The 16653-nt window shown below is 30.1% G+C and overlaps 4 protein-coding genes across 15 annotated transcripts; 2 read left to right on the forward strand and 2 right to left on the reverse strand.

The window, feature by feature from the left end:
• Window positions 1-428: 428 nt before the first annotated feature.
• On the reverse strand, window positions 429-3863 carry Secp43 (tRNA Selenocysteine associated protein). The gene is made up of 5 exons (XM_076778636.1): window positions 3528-3863; window positions 2706-2903; window positions 1194-1516; window positions 912-1111; window positions 429-643 (listed from the first exon to the last, which is right to left on the reverse strand). Exons 1-5 carry the CDS (start codon window positions 3567-3569, stop codon window positions 519-521), a joined length of 888 nt encoding a protein of 295 aa, XP_076634751.1. The 5' UTR covers window positions 3570-3863; the 3' UTR covers window positions 429-518.
• Window positions 3864-4060: 197 nt separating this feature from the next.
• LOC143348438 (metaxin-1) lies at window positions 4061-11498 on the forward strand. Of its 9 annotated transcripts, none has more exons than XR_013080767.1 (6): window positions 4064-4308; window positions 4839-5089; window positions 5168-5333; window positions 6245-6631; window positions 6765-6867; window positions 7530-8608. XR_013080767.1 is itself a non-coding variant. In XM_076778631.1 (5 exons), the coding sequence occupies exons 1-5, from the start codon at window positions 4231-4233 to the stop codon at window positions 6959-6961; spliced, it is 951 nt and encodes a 316-aa protein (XP_076634746.1). In that variant the 5' UTR covers window positions 4061-4230; the 3' UTR covers window positions 6962-7505. The 9 variants fall into 9 exon arrangements, 5 of the variants coding, with proteins under 5 accessions (XP_076634746.1, XP_076634745.1, XP_076634750.1 ...); XR_013080768.1 differs by having other exon boundaries at window positions 7514-7620; XM_076778631.1 differs by lacking the exons at window positions 6765-6867; window positions 7530-8608 and adding an exon at window positions 6893-7505 and having other exon boundaries at window positions 4061-4308.
• LOC143348437 (heparin sulfate O-sulfotransferase) lies at window positions 10231-11785 on the reverse strand. 2 transcript variants are annotated; one of them, XM_076778629.1, is made up of 7 exons: window positions 11650-11785; window positions 11300-11529; window positions 11142-11227; window positions 10930-11068; window positions 10773-10870; window positions 10526-10683; window positions 10231-10464 (listed from the first exon to the last, which is right to left on the reverse strand). In XM_076778629.1, the coding sequence occupies exons 1-7, from the start codon at window positions 11759-11761 to the stop codon at window positions 10253-10255; spliced, it is 1035 nt and encodes a 344-aa protein (XP_076634744.1). In that variant the 5' UTR covers window positions 11762-11785; the 3' UTR covers window positions 10231-10252. The 2 variants fall into 2 exon arrangements, with proteins under 2 accessions (XP_076634744.1, XP_076634743.1); XM_076778628.1 differs by having other exon boundaries at window positions 11629-11761.
• Window positions 11786-12450: 665 nt separating this feature from the next.
• Window positions 12451-15831, forward strand: Nup58 (nuclear pore complex protein Nup58). Of its 3 annotated transcripts, none has more exons than XM_076778626.1 (8): window positions 12454-12834; window positions 12974-13323; window positions 13407-13614; window positions 13695-14068; window positions 14134-14358; window positions 14459-14533; window positions 14654-14676; window positions 15377-15515. In XM_076778626.1, exons 1-7 carry the CDS (start codon window positions 12770-12772, stop codon window positions 14668-14670), a joined length of 1314 nt encoding a protein of 437 aa, XP_076634741.1. In that variant the 5' UTR covers window positions 12454-12769; the 3' UTR covers window positions 14671-14676; window positions 15377-15515. The 3 variants fall into 3 exon arrangements, with proteins under 3 accessions (XP_076634740.1, XP_076634741.1, XP_076634742.1); XM_076778627.1 differs by lacking the exon at window positions 14654-14676 and adding an exon at window positions 14808-14840 and having other exon boundaries at window positions 12456-12834; XM_076778625.1 differs by lacking the exon at window positions 14654-14676 and having other exon boundaries at window positions 12451-12834; window positions 15377-15831.
• The last annotated feature ends 822 nt before the right edge of the window (window positions 15832-16653 follow it).

A 16653-nucleotide genomic window follows, 5' to 3' on the forward strand; every position in this document is an offset into this window, starting at 1 on the left:
TTGAAATTTTTTGTTTTCGTCGAAAAATTTAGGCGCCTAATTAGATTTTCAGTGAGGAATTTTTTTCTCGAAAATACGTAGGATTTCGGGGGTATGTATAATGACCAAAAATTATTGTAATTGACCCCCGCAACCGAAAATAATTTTTCCAGAACGATTTGAAATTTTCGAATTTAATTGTTAATAACTTTTTAACGAGGCCTCAGTCGAGAAATTGATATTCTTGATTTTCGTCGTATTTTGGCGTCTAGAATCCCCCATTAAAATTTTTCCCAGGGGTGGCCGAACACCCTGTATAGTTATTGTGCCCATTTGTTATAACAATAGCAAGATAGGACTATTATCAAAGAATCTTAGGAAAGGTGTTAAATAATTCTTAACGTTTAAAAAATACAGAATAATATTTTGGTTAGAGATTGTTTCCAATAAATGTTTGTACACGGACTAAAAATTTATTTAAATTGTTATTGAAATAAGGAACAAACGTAAGAAATAGAAATAATACATGTAAAGGATCTCTAATAACATAATTCTAGTGTATCACATGGAATCCATTTTGAACTTTCCAATGCATCCCACAGATTATAGTCTTGTTCTATTATTTCTCTATTAAGTTTATCAATATCTGTAGGAATTGAATGCTCTGCAAAAAAGAAAAAGAAAAAGGGAATACAAATTATAATTATATAAAATTTTATATACGTTTCATATGGAAATGTAATATAGAAAATTCTCAATTATTATCATATTATGTACACATTACGAGATATGTATCTTGTTTTCCGACTTCATACTGAGTGAATATTTGTTATTGTATGGTTCTACAAAAACATTTTCAAGTTCTTTGGTCCAACATTAACCAGCACAAAGTTGCACACCTCTAATATACATGTAAAGAGATATTATCTTACCAATCAATTCCAATTCATCTTCTTCAGGTTTTTGATCTGATACATAACTATTATATCCGTCTGACGTAGGTTCACTTTCATAGTAACCTTGTTGCCACGCGCTGTAACTGTTCCAATACGACGACGTATCATAGTAGTTATACGAATCTGAATTCATATTTGATGCTGTATATTCAGATGATGATTGTGGAGGAGTAGAACTGAGAAAATAAAAAAAATTAAATGTTAAATACAAACAATTTGTACTATGCAATTAAAATTTTATAGATGTTTTACACACACCCTGACAGTTTATTCCAGGGCCTAGGTACAGCATTGCAAATTTTTAACGATTTTGTTCCCAGTCCTCTGTATCCATTCATAGTAACCAGACTATTTTTCTGTTCTTCCTCATTAGCAAATCTAACAAAACCATATCCTTTACTAAACCCAGAACTATCTAAAATTACTTTTGCAGTTCTAATTGAATTATATTTGGCAGCAAATGCTCTATACAAAGAATAGTCATCGACGTCTGTTGATAAATCTCCGACCCAAATACTGAATTCTCGTTCAGCCGCAGGTTTTCCCGTTGTACTAGCATGATTTAATCGAAATCTTACAGCCTAAAATACAAAGCCAACACATTAAAAAAATAATTTAATAATTTGTTACATTCACTGTTTAATTCTATAATTATTTGCATAGTTATATACAGAGTGTAACAAGTATATATTTCATCCTCTGCAGAGATAGTAGAGGAGCTCAAACTAAACAAAAAATGCCTTATGACACCGCGTCCGATTTGCCTTTATTTTGCAGTAATAACGCCTTTGAAATAAAGTACATAATTGTTTGTTTTAAAATGTATTCAAAATTAATAAAGAATTTATCAAATATGTTCGAATTAATGAATAAATAATTATATTGATACATTTATAGCATTATTATTATGAATTGATAAATTTACACGTTGTTTATAAATAATAAAAATTTGTAAATTCAAAATTATATATTTTTTAAATATTTACCTATTTTATTAAAAAGTTATACATTTATATGAAATTTAAAAAGCAAGTATCACATTAATAATATACATATACACGAGATTATGACGCATATTTAACATGTCTGCCAGACCAATACTCGCAAAATTTTATTTATAAACAATCGAAAAATACATAATGTTTATATTTAAAATTTGTCAGTACTGATATTCAGAACTTTGTTGAAATTCATGAGTCTTATCCAGATATATTTTTATTAACATCTTATCTTAAGAATAAATTTTTTTAGTTGTTTAATGAACAGTCTTGTCACTCATATATGGGTGACATGACAGTAAAAAATGTTAATTGTTTCCATAATAATTTATTCGTAATCCATGTATTCGTTATTTGTTAGTAAATTAACATGTATTGGATGTTAAAACTATATAATATATTCTACATTTATTCAGTTACAAATTATTCGTTAGTAGATTAAAATGTATTCTATATTTATTCAGCTACAAAATACCAGATGCTAATGTATTTGGTATTCACTTTGGTCCATCAATTATAATATAGCTCTGTATTCTCAATTTAATAGTGAAACCGAATGCATTTATTCTGTAAATGCAGAGCTAATTACTATAACAAGTGAATACTTTCAAGTATTCAATTGTGGACAGAACAATCATAAGTATAGTATTTGTCATTTGAATACTTTCTGAAATACATTTTGCTCATTCCTGCATGTTACACCCTGTATAAAGATATAATAACTATCATTCCTTGAAGCAAAAGATTATACTAAGACTTTTTAAGTTCTTACTGGATTAGAACCAGGAATAACTTTGCCATTTAGTTTGTGCATTGCGTCAAGTGCCATCTCATCAGTTGGAAAATGAACAAAACAATAACCTGCTGGTTCACCAGTATAACGATTCCTCATTACTTTAACAGTTTGTGGTTGCTCTCCCATTTTATGAAAAGCATTCATAATAAAACTCTCTGTCATATATGGCTCTAACTGAAATAAATTTTATACATAATTTCGCAAAATAATAAATACAAAATACAGGGTGTACTGCATTTTTTCATTCATATTTTGGTAGTGTGTTTTACAAATAAAAATAAGACTGAAATGCCATATAACAAAAAGTCCATAAATGTCTTTCTTAAGAAGTCATATAAAAAAAGATGAAATGTAATGTAATGTACATGTTGTAAATACCTTTGTACCTTACAATTAAAAAATACTTTAAACATTTCTTATTATTAATTTTTGAAATTAAATTCATATGGTATGGTTTATCATTGTACATATTCATTATTACAAAAAACAACAGACATATCTTAATCTATGCATTTATGTTACATGAATACAGATATTACGTATCTTGTTTTGTCCTGTATAGAACTAAGAGAAATAACATTATCGTACTTCTCGTATTAGTTATAACTTCTTAATAATGTAATTATAGTCATTTTATTATATGAGATTTTAATTTTATTTTCCACGTATAGAACACACTGCCAAAATATGAACGGAAATATGTGAAATACCCTACAAACAACAAATAAACTTCAGCAAAGAAATATATAAAACTATTTCTGTATACACAATATTCTAAAATATATAATATTCACTTACTCCTCCCATCCATAACTGGCATAATACCATTGGTCCTGACATTTTTCTTGTTCGTGATTATTTGAAATTAAAGAGATTTATTTATAATTTTGTCATGAGAAATAATTGTAATCGCTTAAAGTCTTCGATTCACTATTTTTTAAATAAGATAAGCTTAATTCATACAAATAGTGCATAAGCTCTTTAGTACATACTTCCAACAACTTTATAATCACACATGTAAATAATATTGTTTGAAATTTTAAATAGGTTACAATTGCAATGAACGTATACTGTCAACACAGAAGATGCCGCGACTGCCGCGTCCTGCAGTGTGGCCAGATTTGGCATAATCAACGGCGACACTAGTAACGACGAACTTCTTTAGCGTCTAACGCAGTGGTAGCGGTATTTCGTGCAACTTCGGAAAATCGGGAAAGAAGGCGAGTGTGAGCCTTTCCTTCTTGATCTCGCACAGCTGAAGGCATATGTACCATGTGGCTTTCCCCGCCACTCCGTTAGACGCTAAGGAAGTTCGTCGTTACTAGTGTTATCGTCGATGCATTCAATTATGGCAAATCTGGCCACATTGGCGGCCACACTGCTTGGGATCAGTGATTACAGGTGATTAAAATCTGTCCATGCATCGTGTAATGGAAATAGTATACCGTAATTTTCTAACTTACAAAATAAAAAAAGGAGAGATATTTTGAGCTTCTACGATATGAAAGTACTCGAATTAAGTGTATGGAAGGGTGATTGGGGTCTACCATCAGTTGATACGGATTGTTTACAAGTTTTGGTATGTATTTTTAAATTTAGGTTATGATATCTCTATTCATTGCGACACATTCTTTCTTTGTTAATAGATTCCATGAAAACAGAGATAATGATTGAAATATGTTTAAGCATTTTAATGTAGGTATTGTCAGTCAATAAAAATTATTTTGATTTGTACTTTCTTTTTTACTTGTACTTTGATTTGTACTTTCTTTCTTACATTTCCATCTCTTCGATAGCTGCATAATCTCATGCTCATAGAAGTTCTGAGGTTTCTGACTGAAGAACTAATCCAAATGATTTTTCAAATTTTTCAAAGAGATGAAGTTTATACCATCTAACCTGTTTTGAAGTAATCTAAATACATAGTACTCGAAGGGTGCAAAATTGGTAGAGTATGAAGTACTATTCAAAATAAATTTTGCCTAGGCATGAGTTACACTATTTTAAAGGACATATATTATGATAGATAAACTTTCTTCTGAAAGTCATTCTTTAAATGATATTTTGAGGTCAACAATATTTTTTTTTAATAGAACTATATATTTTCAGGTTTATGCCAAATTTAATGGTATATCTTTAAAAGTAAATACTACTGGTAATTTATTTAATGCACCCAATGGTCGATTACCTGTTTTACGATGTAGTAGTGGCACATTAGATACAGTTGAAGAAATAATAAATTATTTAAGAGAACAAAATATTAATACAGAATATGTATTATCTCGGAAAGAATGTGCAACAGTTGTGGCTTATAATTCAATGTTAAAAGAAAAATTGTTTCCTGCCATACAATTTATTTGGTACATATATGTCATAATTTAAATTGAATGCAGGTTGTGTAAAATGCTGTATACGATCAAAAATATTTATATTTTTAGGTGGATAGATAAAAAGAATGTAGATGAGTTGATAAGACCATGGTACTGTAAAGCACTGCCATTCCCATTAAATTTCTATTATCCAAGAAAATTCGAAAAACAGACCCAAGCACTGTTTGAAACTTTATATCCTACAGAAGATAATATGGTTGTTATAGAAAATAAGGTAACAGCAGTGATACTTGATTACACGAATAAAATGCATGATAAACGTCAGTTCTGTAGGAGAGTTGATTGATAATCCAAGTCTTCAATCCTATGAAACATGTTTGAAATAAGAGGATTTAATGAAATTGATCTCAAAATTCACTAATCTTATTGTATTTCAAACGTACTTACTTATTTTTTTACATAATCACTTTTCAACATTAAAAATTCCATCAGTGCTTGGTATGCAACTCAGAAGTTGAATTAATGATAAATGATACTGTTATACAACAATGATATACAGAAAACTGAAAGTTTGCACATTTAAACTAAACGAAAAACGATTAAAGAGTTGGTTCTATTTAGTGAAATCAGACTCAAGTTACCTTTCGAATTATAAATTAACTTTATAGTTAATTAATATCATTCTTGATTTTCGTATTGCCAGTGTATCAACACCAGGCAACAAATAGGTCATTTTTAATACTTTATTAGAGCTCGTGACTTCATTGGAACATCCTGATTTCACATCAGGTTCGCTTGTGAATTTTTCAACCTCTCAGCAGCTCCTCGATTTCGCATCAAGTTTCAAAAATACCACATGTAGTTAAAGTTTCATTTATAAAAACATTTTATCGCAGTACCTTATCGCAGTAAGCCCTTTAATTTTGTTTTGTAATTTGCAATGAGGTGCTCAAACCTTCATAAAACTTTATATCGTTAAAAGCTGTGTTAATTTTCTGCATTTTATTTTATTTTTAAATTAGCATTCTGTAAATAAAATTATTGCCGTTCAAAGTAGAGCATCCAGCGTTGTACGGAGCAATTCGTTTCTTCACAGTCGATTCAGTCCCGGAACTTTTCGATCGCATCTCGTACATTATTGTATTAAAAATGTTTTAATAATAATAATAATAATGTACATAACAGGTATACTCGGAAGCGCAAAAATGTTTGACGCTGTTATCTACAAGACTGGGAGATTTAGATTACTTCTTTGGTACAACGCCTAGTATGCTGGATGCCATTATATATTCTTATCTGGTACTACTGCTCAAAGTTCCTTTACCGAATCCAGCGTTACAAAATCATTTAAAGGCTTGCACAAATTTAGTGAAATATATATCTCGTATATCGCAAAAGTATTTTGAAAGTAATTATCAAGAGTATACGCAACGTAAGACCGAGGAAAATGCACAAAAAAAGACGAACGATTCGGAGAATGAATTCCCTAATAAAAGAAGAAATCAACTTTTTGCTGGAATTTTTGCTACACTAGCAATGGCAGGATACGCGTTTTCAACTGGAATAGTGGAGGTAAAGTTTTTTTATTCAAAACACTGAGTTATATCAGTGCTGTTCACGAGTGAAACCTTTTATGCGACTGTTGTTCCTTTTTACGCCATGTTGATGGACTTATGCGGATCGGACACACATAATGCGATGTCAGTCAACGTTTCTGTATTAACAGTTAATGTTAAAACCGATTCGGACATCCATTCTATTAATACCAATTTATAAATTTCGGTCCAGTATCGATATGTATCAAAAACGTGAGTAAATGTAAAATAAATATAGGCTCAAAAACAAATTCAACACATTTTATTTCTTTTTTTTTATTTTATAAGAATTGTAATTTTTGTCTAGACTGTATGTTTTAACAAAACAATATATTCATTTTGACAAATGCCAATACTATACAGGGTTCACCAAACAGTGTTACAAGCTGTTTTCTCAAAAATTTAATAAAGATATTAACTCAGATTTTTTTCCAGAAGTATCTTTTAGTTTTTAACACATTTTCGGAGGAGCTACTGTTGGGGAGAAAGGGGGCTTGTTACATTTTTTTAAATGGAAAATCGCAATAACGTTTTGCTTGTACCGTTTTATTCTATTCTGCATAATTGAAGAGCTATAGCGAAAAATAGGGTTCGAATTTAAGAAAACGAAATAAATCCATAGTTATTTTAGTAGGTGGACAAATTTTATTAATGATTTTTAATAATAATTGTGTTAATAACTTTTTAACAAAGCCTCAATCAACAAATTGGTATTCTTGATTTTCGTCCTATTTTGGCCTCTAGAATGTCTTATTAAAATTTTTCCCAGGGGTGGCCGAACACCCTGTATATGGAAACATATGTATACATTCTAATCTTGCACCGTGGGTGTATATTCTACATGTACATCGTTTCACAGGATATATTATCTACAGGGTTGCACGCTTAATATAATGTCATCCAACCGAGGTGCGTCGATTCTGAATCTGGGATCCGTATGGAATTCGCGTTCCGTCTGAAGTTACATAATCAAACACGAATTCATTCAAGTCGTGTAACATTAAAATCAATATCGTACTGATTCGAGAGAAAAATAATTTCTTTGAAGTGCATTTTCAAAATTGTGTAACATATTTAGTTCTGTATGTTCGAAAAAAATAAATATTTCAATTATTCTGATTGTTTTGTTACATCCGACCTCTTTAACCCTTTGCCATACAATTACGAGTCTGGCTCATCGTAAGTTTTTTATGTAAGGTTTCACCTATTCTTTTTTGTGAACATTGTACGTACGAACAGATTCAAACAAAATTAAATAGTATACGTTTGAAAAATTACTTGCAATTAAATTGTACGGCAAGGGATTAAGGTGCGTTTACATTAAATAAACGACTTCGAACGAATCATTTGGCACTCATAAGGAAAAGTTGCACCTGCGGGGTAGAGTTGCAAATAACAGATCTTTCACTAATCAGAAGGGGTCACGAGAAATCACAGAGATTAGGAACGAACATGATCAAATCACTCATGGTTCACAGATCTCTAGTATATAACAAGATGGCTGGAAAACATTTTCCCTACCAATCTGCGACTCACCTCGAGTTGCTTTTCTGCGACTCGGTACCGTTCTATTCTATACTTCTGGGTAAAATGTGCTATACACAATCAATTTCTCAACAGTATTTCGACTATATGGAATATGCAGTTATATATCGATAGTTTGTGATCGATATATCGATATTTTGATAAACAATAATAATGGTTGTATTTATTATTTCTCGCTTGAATTTTGTATACAACTGATTAAGTATCGCGTTGCAGAAATTCTTTTTTAAATTTTCTAAATATACAATTTTTTATCGATTACAAAAGTTATTCAAGTAAATATTTTTGCAAATACACCGATCGTCGAAATAGCGAAATGCGTGGTTACTCTTTTATTCTTTTCTTTCTTTTTTCCCTAACCATTAATTTCTGAATTAAATAGAGTGTATTATTTATCAACCTTAAAAAATGGAAGAGAAAGAAAATATACAAAAACAGAATAAATTTTATACTGCGGCTGCCGATTATTGGAAACACATTCCACCGACGGTGGATGGAATGCTTGGTGGTTTTGGATTTATATCTCAAACTGATATAAAGGGATCCACAGAATTTTTGAAGGCTCTGTTCGAGGTGTTTGATAATCTATGTACCGTTTAATCTTTAATAATCAAATATTTTACTAACAATGATTTGATTAATTTCAGTTAAAAAATCCTCCGTCAAGGACCAGTGCATTAGACTGTGGTTCAGGCATAGGAAGGATAACTAAGAATCTATTATTAAATCATTTTGTACATGTTGATTTAGTGGAGCAAAATTTAAAATTTCTTGAAGTTGCAAAAACATATTTAAAAAATTATTCTTCAAGAATTGACTATTATCCCATTGGTAACATTTAATTGACCTATTAATTACTTAAAGAATATTTAGTTACAATAATCAAGTCGTATTTTAAGGACTCCAAGATTTTTGCTTCACTGTCAAGAAGTATGATGTCATTTGGTGTCAATGGGTTTTGGGTCACTTAAAAGAGAATCATTTAATAGAATTTCTTAAAAAATGCTTGTAAGTACTTGCTCGTTGTAAAATTGATTATTTTGATTAATTAATCAATAAGATTTTTATAGGTCGGGTTTGAAACCTAATGGTGTAATAATAATTAAGGAGAATGTAACAAGTTCTAAAAATTTAGAAGTTGATACAAAGGATTCTTCTGTGACACGACCTTTGTCTCATTACTACCGAATATTTCAAGAATCTAATTTAATTTGCATCAAGGAAGAGCAACAAAATAAATTGCCACGTGGATTATATCCAGTTTATATGTTTGCTTTAAGATCTGTTAATAGTCATTAAATTTTCTTAAAAAATTATGATTAATCGAAGAATGAAGTATTTCGTTATTTGTATTATTATTAAGAATAATCTTTACAGGACTTTGTCTAAATCAAATCGCGAGAATGCGATAAATAGATGTAAATATTGTAGAATTTATACAAGTTATTATTTTTCTATAATGGTAGATTTCTTTTCAAAATCTTTAACATTTTTAATGGAATACAAAAGAATCAAAGATTACTAATGGATTACTTAATAATAATGGATCGAAAATCTAGCACTCTGTCGAATCAATAGATTTAATGTAAAAAATTCTTATCAGAGGTGCATGATTGATGAAATTCTTTCGCGGTTACGTTATCAGACTAAAACTGTAACATTTTTTACAAGACAAAAATTTTAATTTCAGACAATTGTAAACTACATAACTTAAAATTTGTCTTAGTACTTATTTTCGTAACCTCACTAAAATTCATGAATCCTATTCAAATTTATTTCCTTTAATATTTCAGCTTTTCTGTATTGATACTTTTTCCATTGTAGGGATATATTGAGAAATTTTCTACTAAATTGGTTATCACAAATCGACAAAAATCAATTTCTTTAATATATATGGAATAATTTACTAAACTAAAATAGAACTTACACATTAGAAAAAGTAAATTTTAGATACATATTATTTTCTTACGAATCCCCAACGCTTTTGCTCCAAAATGTCCGTCCGCAAAGGGTTAATAAAAAAAATGGAACTTATTTATTTAAGAAAGTAAGTTTATTTTGGACGTATTTTTTCATACACGAACCGTTGATTTGCATCTTGAGGAGAGGCATTTATTAAACGTTTCTTTACTGCATGAAAATGCGTTAAAGCAAAGTTATATAGCTCGTTCTCCATTTTCCAAACGACAGATTTCTGAATCTTCTCTATAGTTTCGGGTCGTGGATTAATCTTTTGCGTAGTTTGACGCAAGTGTGATTTATTATCTGAAATATCGTAAATTACTAACATTTAAAAACACAAATATCTAAATTGTTTCTCTCTTACTGTATAAAAAAGAATTGTAAGCTCCTTTAAAAAATCGTGGAAGTACAATTTGTAAAATTTCTACAAATTCTGTTAATTCCTCTGTCACTCCTACTAGAAGGTAATGGTTTTGCAAATTTCTTTTAGCTTCTTCTAATGCCCAACTATTTCCAATTTCCCTAATAAATAATATTCATTTAAATGTTAATATTTTAATAATTATAAGTAGTATCTAGCCTTCTAATAATTATATTTTATGAAATCTCACCAACACGCAGGATCATGACCACACAGGAAAGGTATTTGTAACCACATATTATCAGGATCGCAATCTGGTTGACCAGCATCAATACATTCATCAAAAGTCTGAAAATAATTAAGAATATTTCAATGTCAAACGCGAATTCCAAATAACAAATACTGACCTTTGTGTCTCCATGTTTCTTTCTAATTAAATAAGGTCTGAAATTATCTCCATATCTCAAGAAATAGTAATAAGAGACAAACCTATCTAAAGGTCTGCGTAAGAGATTTATGTACAAAGGCATTTGTCTTATTCCAAACCTTGAAATATACACTTAATTTAAAGCAATAAAATGACATACAGTTTTTATAATAAATACCTGCATTTACTCACTTTTCAAAATTCAAAAATGCAACATGTCCATGATAAAATGCTGGTTTCTTTGTAGCCCATTCAGTTACATTATTTGCAAATTGAATCTGTAATTATTTAATGCATAAACAAAACAAATTTTTAACAAAGAATAATAAATTAAGAAAACTAAATATTACCTGATTTGGAAGCGTAAGAGTGTGCATATTATTGGTAACATTAATATGTAAAACATGATACTTATTCTGTTTGCACAGATCATAAACTAAACCTACGAAGCTGGTCGATGCTGTTTTGGGTACCCTGTTGTAGATTATGATGAGATCGTCAAAAGGTGAGAATTTGTAAGATCGTTCACTAGCTTCAAGTCCAGTTTGAACACTATTCTGTTCGTGTGTGACGGCATTGTCTGCAAGTACGATAGGATAACCTATGTTATTCCATCACCTTTAACAGAATGAAATATTAAAAGGATGATGCTCTTAATGCTACAAATTAATAAAATTACATCCTCTATAATAACGCGTACACAATAGTTTGTAGTGATCCTCCAGAAAATTTACTTTCAATTTTAAATAGATGATAGTAACTGTGAATATCAGCACCAAAATCCATTGTAACAAAAAACTTCTGTGTATCATATCTTTTTTTTTTAAATCGTTAACTTATTTTCATGTATGTGAATCGGAAAATTTTCTATAATTAATACCACCGTTATTTTAGATCAACACAAATAACCATGCTACTTAAAAATTGTAAATACTGATAAATTGCATAAAAATGTTCCGCTCAATTCCGACATCTAGAGAATGGTACTGATCTATCGTCTGTGTGTGTGGTTTGTGTGCATGTGTGCACGTATATGAACTATCGATAATAATCGATAGGTTGATATCAAATTATCGGTGACTGTCGATGGTTATGACTATCGATATTACTCCACCTTTAGGTTTCTATGAGTACAAATTGCCGTGTTAAAAAATTAAAGTCAAATTCTAGTCTCTCTGTGTTCAAGATCCAAACTAGTATTACTAGTCAAGTAGTAATATATACAGGTGGCTTAATGTTACCAGATCGCGCACCGGGAGCACCAGGAATTTTTTGTTTCCTTACACACACTATGCCCACTCACGTATGCATAGAGTTTTAAAGAGTCGAGAAAAAAAGCAAGTATCAGCCTGTCTTTCTCGACTTTCCGAAACTCTATGAGTATTAATAAACTTTGTCAATATATTCTATACCAATGTTAACGTCATCAAATAGTTCTGAAGTAATTTCAGATGTTTGAAAAATTCGTTTCTTAAAAAGGATTTATTCAATACATATTTTTTTTAATTGTTTCATTATTTATTAGGTAAAAAAGTACATCTATGATTTCAATGGTATCTATTTTCAAACATTGATGGTAAAAACATCGATGTCTCGAAACATCGATATATCGTTATTATCCCTGTCAACAGTATTGACGATTTACTGTTTCTCTAACCTAACTGTTCAAAGTTTGAACTTCAAACTTAGTTTAGACGTCGATGTGTGATATTTGTATATGTATATTGCATACCATTAAAAATGATGTAATGCACACATGAGAATTTCGTATTCTAAAAACAAATAAGCGTATTTACGTACTGTATAATTCTATTGAAAATATGTCGACATTCAGTTTTGGAGCAACTACGACGTCGAATAACACAAATTTTGGATTTGGACAAAAGTACGTGTAATTTTATATTTTATACTAACCCCTATATAGAACAAAATTAAAAAGTATGATATAAAGTTTTCTGTTAAAATTATAAATTTTCCTTAGCACAAGTATATTAGAATACCAATATTTCGTTATTATTTTGTAGACCAGCAACAGGTTTTAATTTAACTAGTACACCTTTTGGTGCGACTGCATCAGCACCAACATTAACCTTTGGAGCTTCTCCAATACCAGCAGCAACTACTGGGCTTAGTTTTGGGTTCAACAGTACACCTGTGACTTCTGGACAAACACAATCGAGTGGTTTAGTTTTGGGATCAAACATAATAACCACCACTACTGCTACTAGTTTATTTCCAACTCCAACTACTTGTGCACCACTATTCAACAATCTTACTTTCGGTACCGCCACACCAAGTAATAGTTTAACATTTGGTGCTCCATCCAATACATCTTCGACTGGAAATGTTACTTTTTGCACACCTACTACCACAAGTATATATAAAATATAATCATTTTTTTGTTTCTTATTACTATCTGTAAAATTATGCATGTACTTATAAGATATGTATTTGTAGCATCACTTTTTGGTGGATCAATTACCAGTGGTTTATTAGGATCAAAGCCATTTACCAGTACTAATGCTACAACTGTTACAAATAAAGGCTTAGGAGGTTTAGATGTGTCCGTAAATAATAAAGGCTTTTCACAAGGAAGCAGTAGTCCAGCAACTGCTAAAGATAATATTTGGCCACCAGAGTTAATCCAGACGATAGATAAATTCAAGTAATTGTTATATATAATGTTATAAAACATAAATACATTAAGACTCGAACAAAATTTATTAAGCATATATTTTTAACTAGGGAATTTGTGAAAGAGCAAAAGGTATTATCTTCGGATATATCAAGGGGTTCTGCGAGACCGTTAAATCGATGTGCTGAAGATACAGCATTATTGATGGAAATTTTAACTACATTAGCTGGCTCTGTTCAAAGAGATCGCGCTTCCGTTGATAAATTGAAGCAAGATACAGCAAAAGCATTACAAAATACTGAAATAATACAAAGGACACACGACACTCCATTAGGATTGCAATATGAAAATAATGCACCATTATTATTCTTTATGGAATTAGCTGATAATTTTGAACATGATTTAATGTTGTTTAGATCTCAAATTGAAACAACAGAAAAGCATATACAAGCAATGATGACTCCAAAAACTCTAACGCCGCAAGGTAACTTCTTGTTAATATTTGCATTTAAAAAGATCTTACTATACATATGTTTCATCTGTTTTTAGAATTAACAATGGCTATGAGTAAACTTCACGAATCTCTAGTAGCTGTTGCTGGTAAATTACAAGGAGTGCATTCTAAAGTTCAACAACACAAGGAGCAATATCTAAATTTTAGAAAATACGTTTTGAAAGATAATACGAATGTTTTTGAAGATATTAGAATGGATGGAAAAACGTCTAGAAATAATATTGGAAAAATTACAAGCGGTCCGACTCCATTTGGACCAGGTACCTTTGTCATTAACTTTGAATAATTTTATAATAATACAGTTAATATATTTCCGCATTACATTTATTACTCAGTACATTACATATTTCATGTTTACAGGAAATAAAAGTTTTCTTTCGTCTACAGCTTTAAATTCTAACAGATCAGGAAGTTATGGAACTCGAAATCCATTAGGTAAATAAAATGGTTACGCGATCCCATGGTATTAATATATCCTTACGTTGAAAATAGTATATCCCTAAAACAACGTATTTTCGTTGTTTCAATTACCCCATAAACATCTCCTACCTTCAGGTCTTGCGTGGATTTAGTATGAGGTAGATTTACTAATATATAACGTCCTTTTAGTAGATAGTGACGTTCTTTACGGTTCTTTAGTTTGTAAATATTTTAGATCTACGTTTTTTATTCTTGTGGTATGATTTTGATTTTGATTTTGCCTTTCCAGGAAAAGAATAAGGGGTCTATTTTAGTTTGTGAGGTATTCAATTTTTTACTTCAACTTCTTTTTGTGTTGTCACTTGTTGGAAGGGATACAAAGCTTGTGTATCTAACACATATTACTTACATAAGAAAACATATCTATTACTGTAATAATGACAGCGTAAATATTATTCCTCCCTTTTTGTAATTTGCACTACAAAATAGGAAGGTATAAAGAAAAATTGAAACTTATGCTTATTAAAGAATGGCTGTGTATTTTATATGTGCTTCAATTGCTTCTGTCGTCTTAATCATTATAAAAAGAGCATTCGCGTCGACTAAAGTGTATAATATTTCACAGAATATACGGGTTTTGTATCATGCACAAAAACCTTATATTTTATGGGTATAGTTGGGTATTAGTCATAACAAAATTTTTCATGAACTTCCCAATGTTATTAATATTGCTAATACACTATTATCGATAATGTTAATCTTTTTAATATTTATATATAGCTTCAGCTATTGTATGTAAATGAAATTAACATTTTAAATAGATTCAAAATAATTCAGTGTATACATATATTGTTACAGTTTGGGGAAATACAATACCGACATCGTCTGCTACTAACATTAATCTAGGCTCATCGATGAAACCGCCAACTGCAAATTTGACTTTCAGTACTCCAACCAATTTTACCGCACCTTTACCAACAAGCGAATCGAATTCGAGTTTCCAGCTTCAAAAACCTCCTATTGGTAATAAAAGAGGGAAACATTAAAATACGACTGTGTTCTTTTTGTATTTCTCTGAATTCCACATAAAATATTGTTCTCCACTTTATTTTGTATGTTGCAAAACATCGATTTCTTCATGTAACAGGAATCAAGTTTTTCCCTAAACAAGAAATATCTGCATGCTATTAGTTTTATAATAACTATTTACAACAAAGTATTTTTTTTACTCGATGCGTATTTATAATAAGCGATTTTGATAGTATATATTATGGACATATATGTATGCATAATGATAAATAATGTCACAACGATATTTCAAATTATGTTATTATTTTTACAAATTATTTTATCAGTTTAGGATTACTGCAGAATACAACAATGTTTGATTATAAGTTGCTCTTGCCTCTCCGAACAGACAACTTTAAAAAAAAAACAGTCCTTGATTTTATGAGCCTTCTGTTATTTACTGCAGTATTAGTATAATATTTTGGAAAAAAAGACAGTCAATGATTTTTCTCAATCGCCCTGATCTGAATTCTTCATCAGCAATTTTTCAATTTATTTCACATATATAACAGTATATATAAAAACTATTTGGTAATTAAATAAATTAAGAACAATCCCATTGATTCAGATGACCTTGAACTATATTATCAGAGACATTATTGCAAACAACTGTTCTCTATTCATGTGTAACCATACTTGGCTCTAGTTTCCGAGATATTTTTAAGTAAACAGTGAAAGTTTAATAGTCAAAATAAATAAAGTTCATTATTGCTATTTAAAAATAACAATAACCCTGCTTTTGAGAATATTCTTTCGCGCTAATTTATTCTAATTAATTATTTAAGATTATATCTAAGATTATTTAATTTAACAGAATCTCAATAGATAGACGAACGACATTGAATGTTAATCGACATTGTTAAAAGTTTGATAATAGTTAAATTTAATTTTAGAAATAAAACATGTATTTCTCATTCCAGAAATTATCCTATTTTCCTATCTAGGAAATTTGGCAATCCTAATTATATGCCAGCTATACTGAAGTATTTTGTGATCGTGATTTTGTGATCATTGTGACCACTGTAGCCACTGTGATCACTGATAGTGATTTTGCACGCCATCCCTAG

This window comes from Colletes latitarsis, chromosome 11 (assembly GCF_051014445.1).
Source record: "Colletes latitarsis isolate SP2378_abdomen chromosome 11, iyColLati1, whole genome shotgun sequence".
Classification (NCBI taxonomy): domain Eukaryota; kingdom Metazoa; phylum Arthropoda; class Insecta; order Hymenoptera; family Colletidae; genus Colletes; species Colletes latitarsis.

Excerpts from the sequence above, each read along its gene's own strand:
- Secp43 (XM_076778636.1), bottom strand. The coding sequence starts at position 3,569 with ATGTCAGGACCAATGGTATTATGCCAGTTATGGATGGGAGGA. Across the intron at positions 1,517-2,705 it reads TTATTCCTGGTTCTAATCCA|GCTGTAAGATTTCGATTAAA; the intron begins GTAAGAACTTAA and ends TTTGTATTTTAG. Across the intron at positions 644-911 it reads AGATGAATTGGAATTGATTG|AGCATTCAATTCCTACAGAT; the intron begins GTAAGATAATAT and ends TCTTTTTTGCAG.
- LOC143348437 (XM_076778628.1), bottom strand. The coding sequence starts at position 11,761 with ATGATACACAGAAGTTTTTTGTTACAATGGATTTTGGTGCTGATATTC. Across the intron at positions 10,684-10,772 it reads GGTCATGATCCTGCGTGTTG|GGAAATTGGAAATAGTTGGG; the intron begins GTGAGATTTCAT and ends ATTATTTATTAG. Across the intron at positions 10,465-10,525 it reads TTACAATTCTTTTTTATACA|ATAATAAATCACACTTGCGT; the intron begins GTAAGAGAGAAA and ends ACGATATTTCAG.
- LOC143348438 (XM_076778630.1), top strand. The coding sequence starts at position 4,231 with ATGAAAGTACTCGAATTAAGTGTATGGAAGGGTGATTGGGGTCTACCA. Across the intron at positions 5,334-6,244 it reads TGGTTGTTATAGAAAATAAG|GTATACTCGGAAGCGCAAAA; the intron begins GTAACAGCAGTG and ends TGTACATAACAG. Across the intron at positions 6,632-7,529 it reads TTTCAACTGGAATAGTGGAG|GGTTGCACGCTTAATATAAT; the intron begins GTAAAGTTTTTT and ends TATTATCTACAG.
- Nup58 (XM_076778625.1), top strand. The coding sequence starts at position 12,770 with ATGTCGACATTCAGTTTTGGAGCAACTACGACGTCGAATAACACAAAT. Across the intron at positions 12,835-12,973 it reads AATTTTGGATTTGGACAAAA|ACCAGCAACAGGTTTTAATT; the intron begins GTACGTGTAATT and ends ATTATTTTGTAG. Across the intron at positions 13,615-13,694 it reads CAGACGATAGATAAATTCAA|GGAATTTGTGAAAGAGCAAA; the intron begins GTAATTGTTATA and ends ATTTTTAACTAG.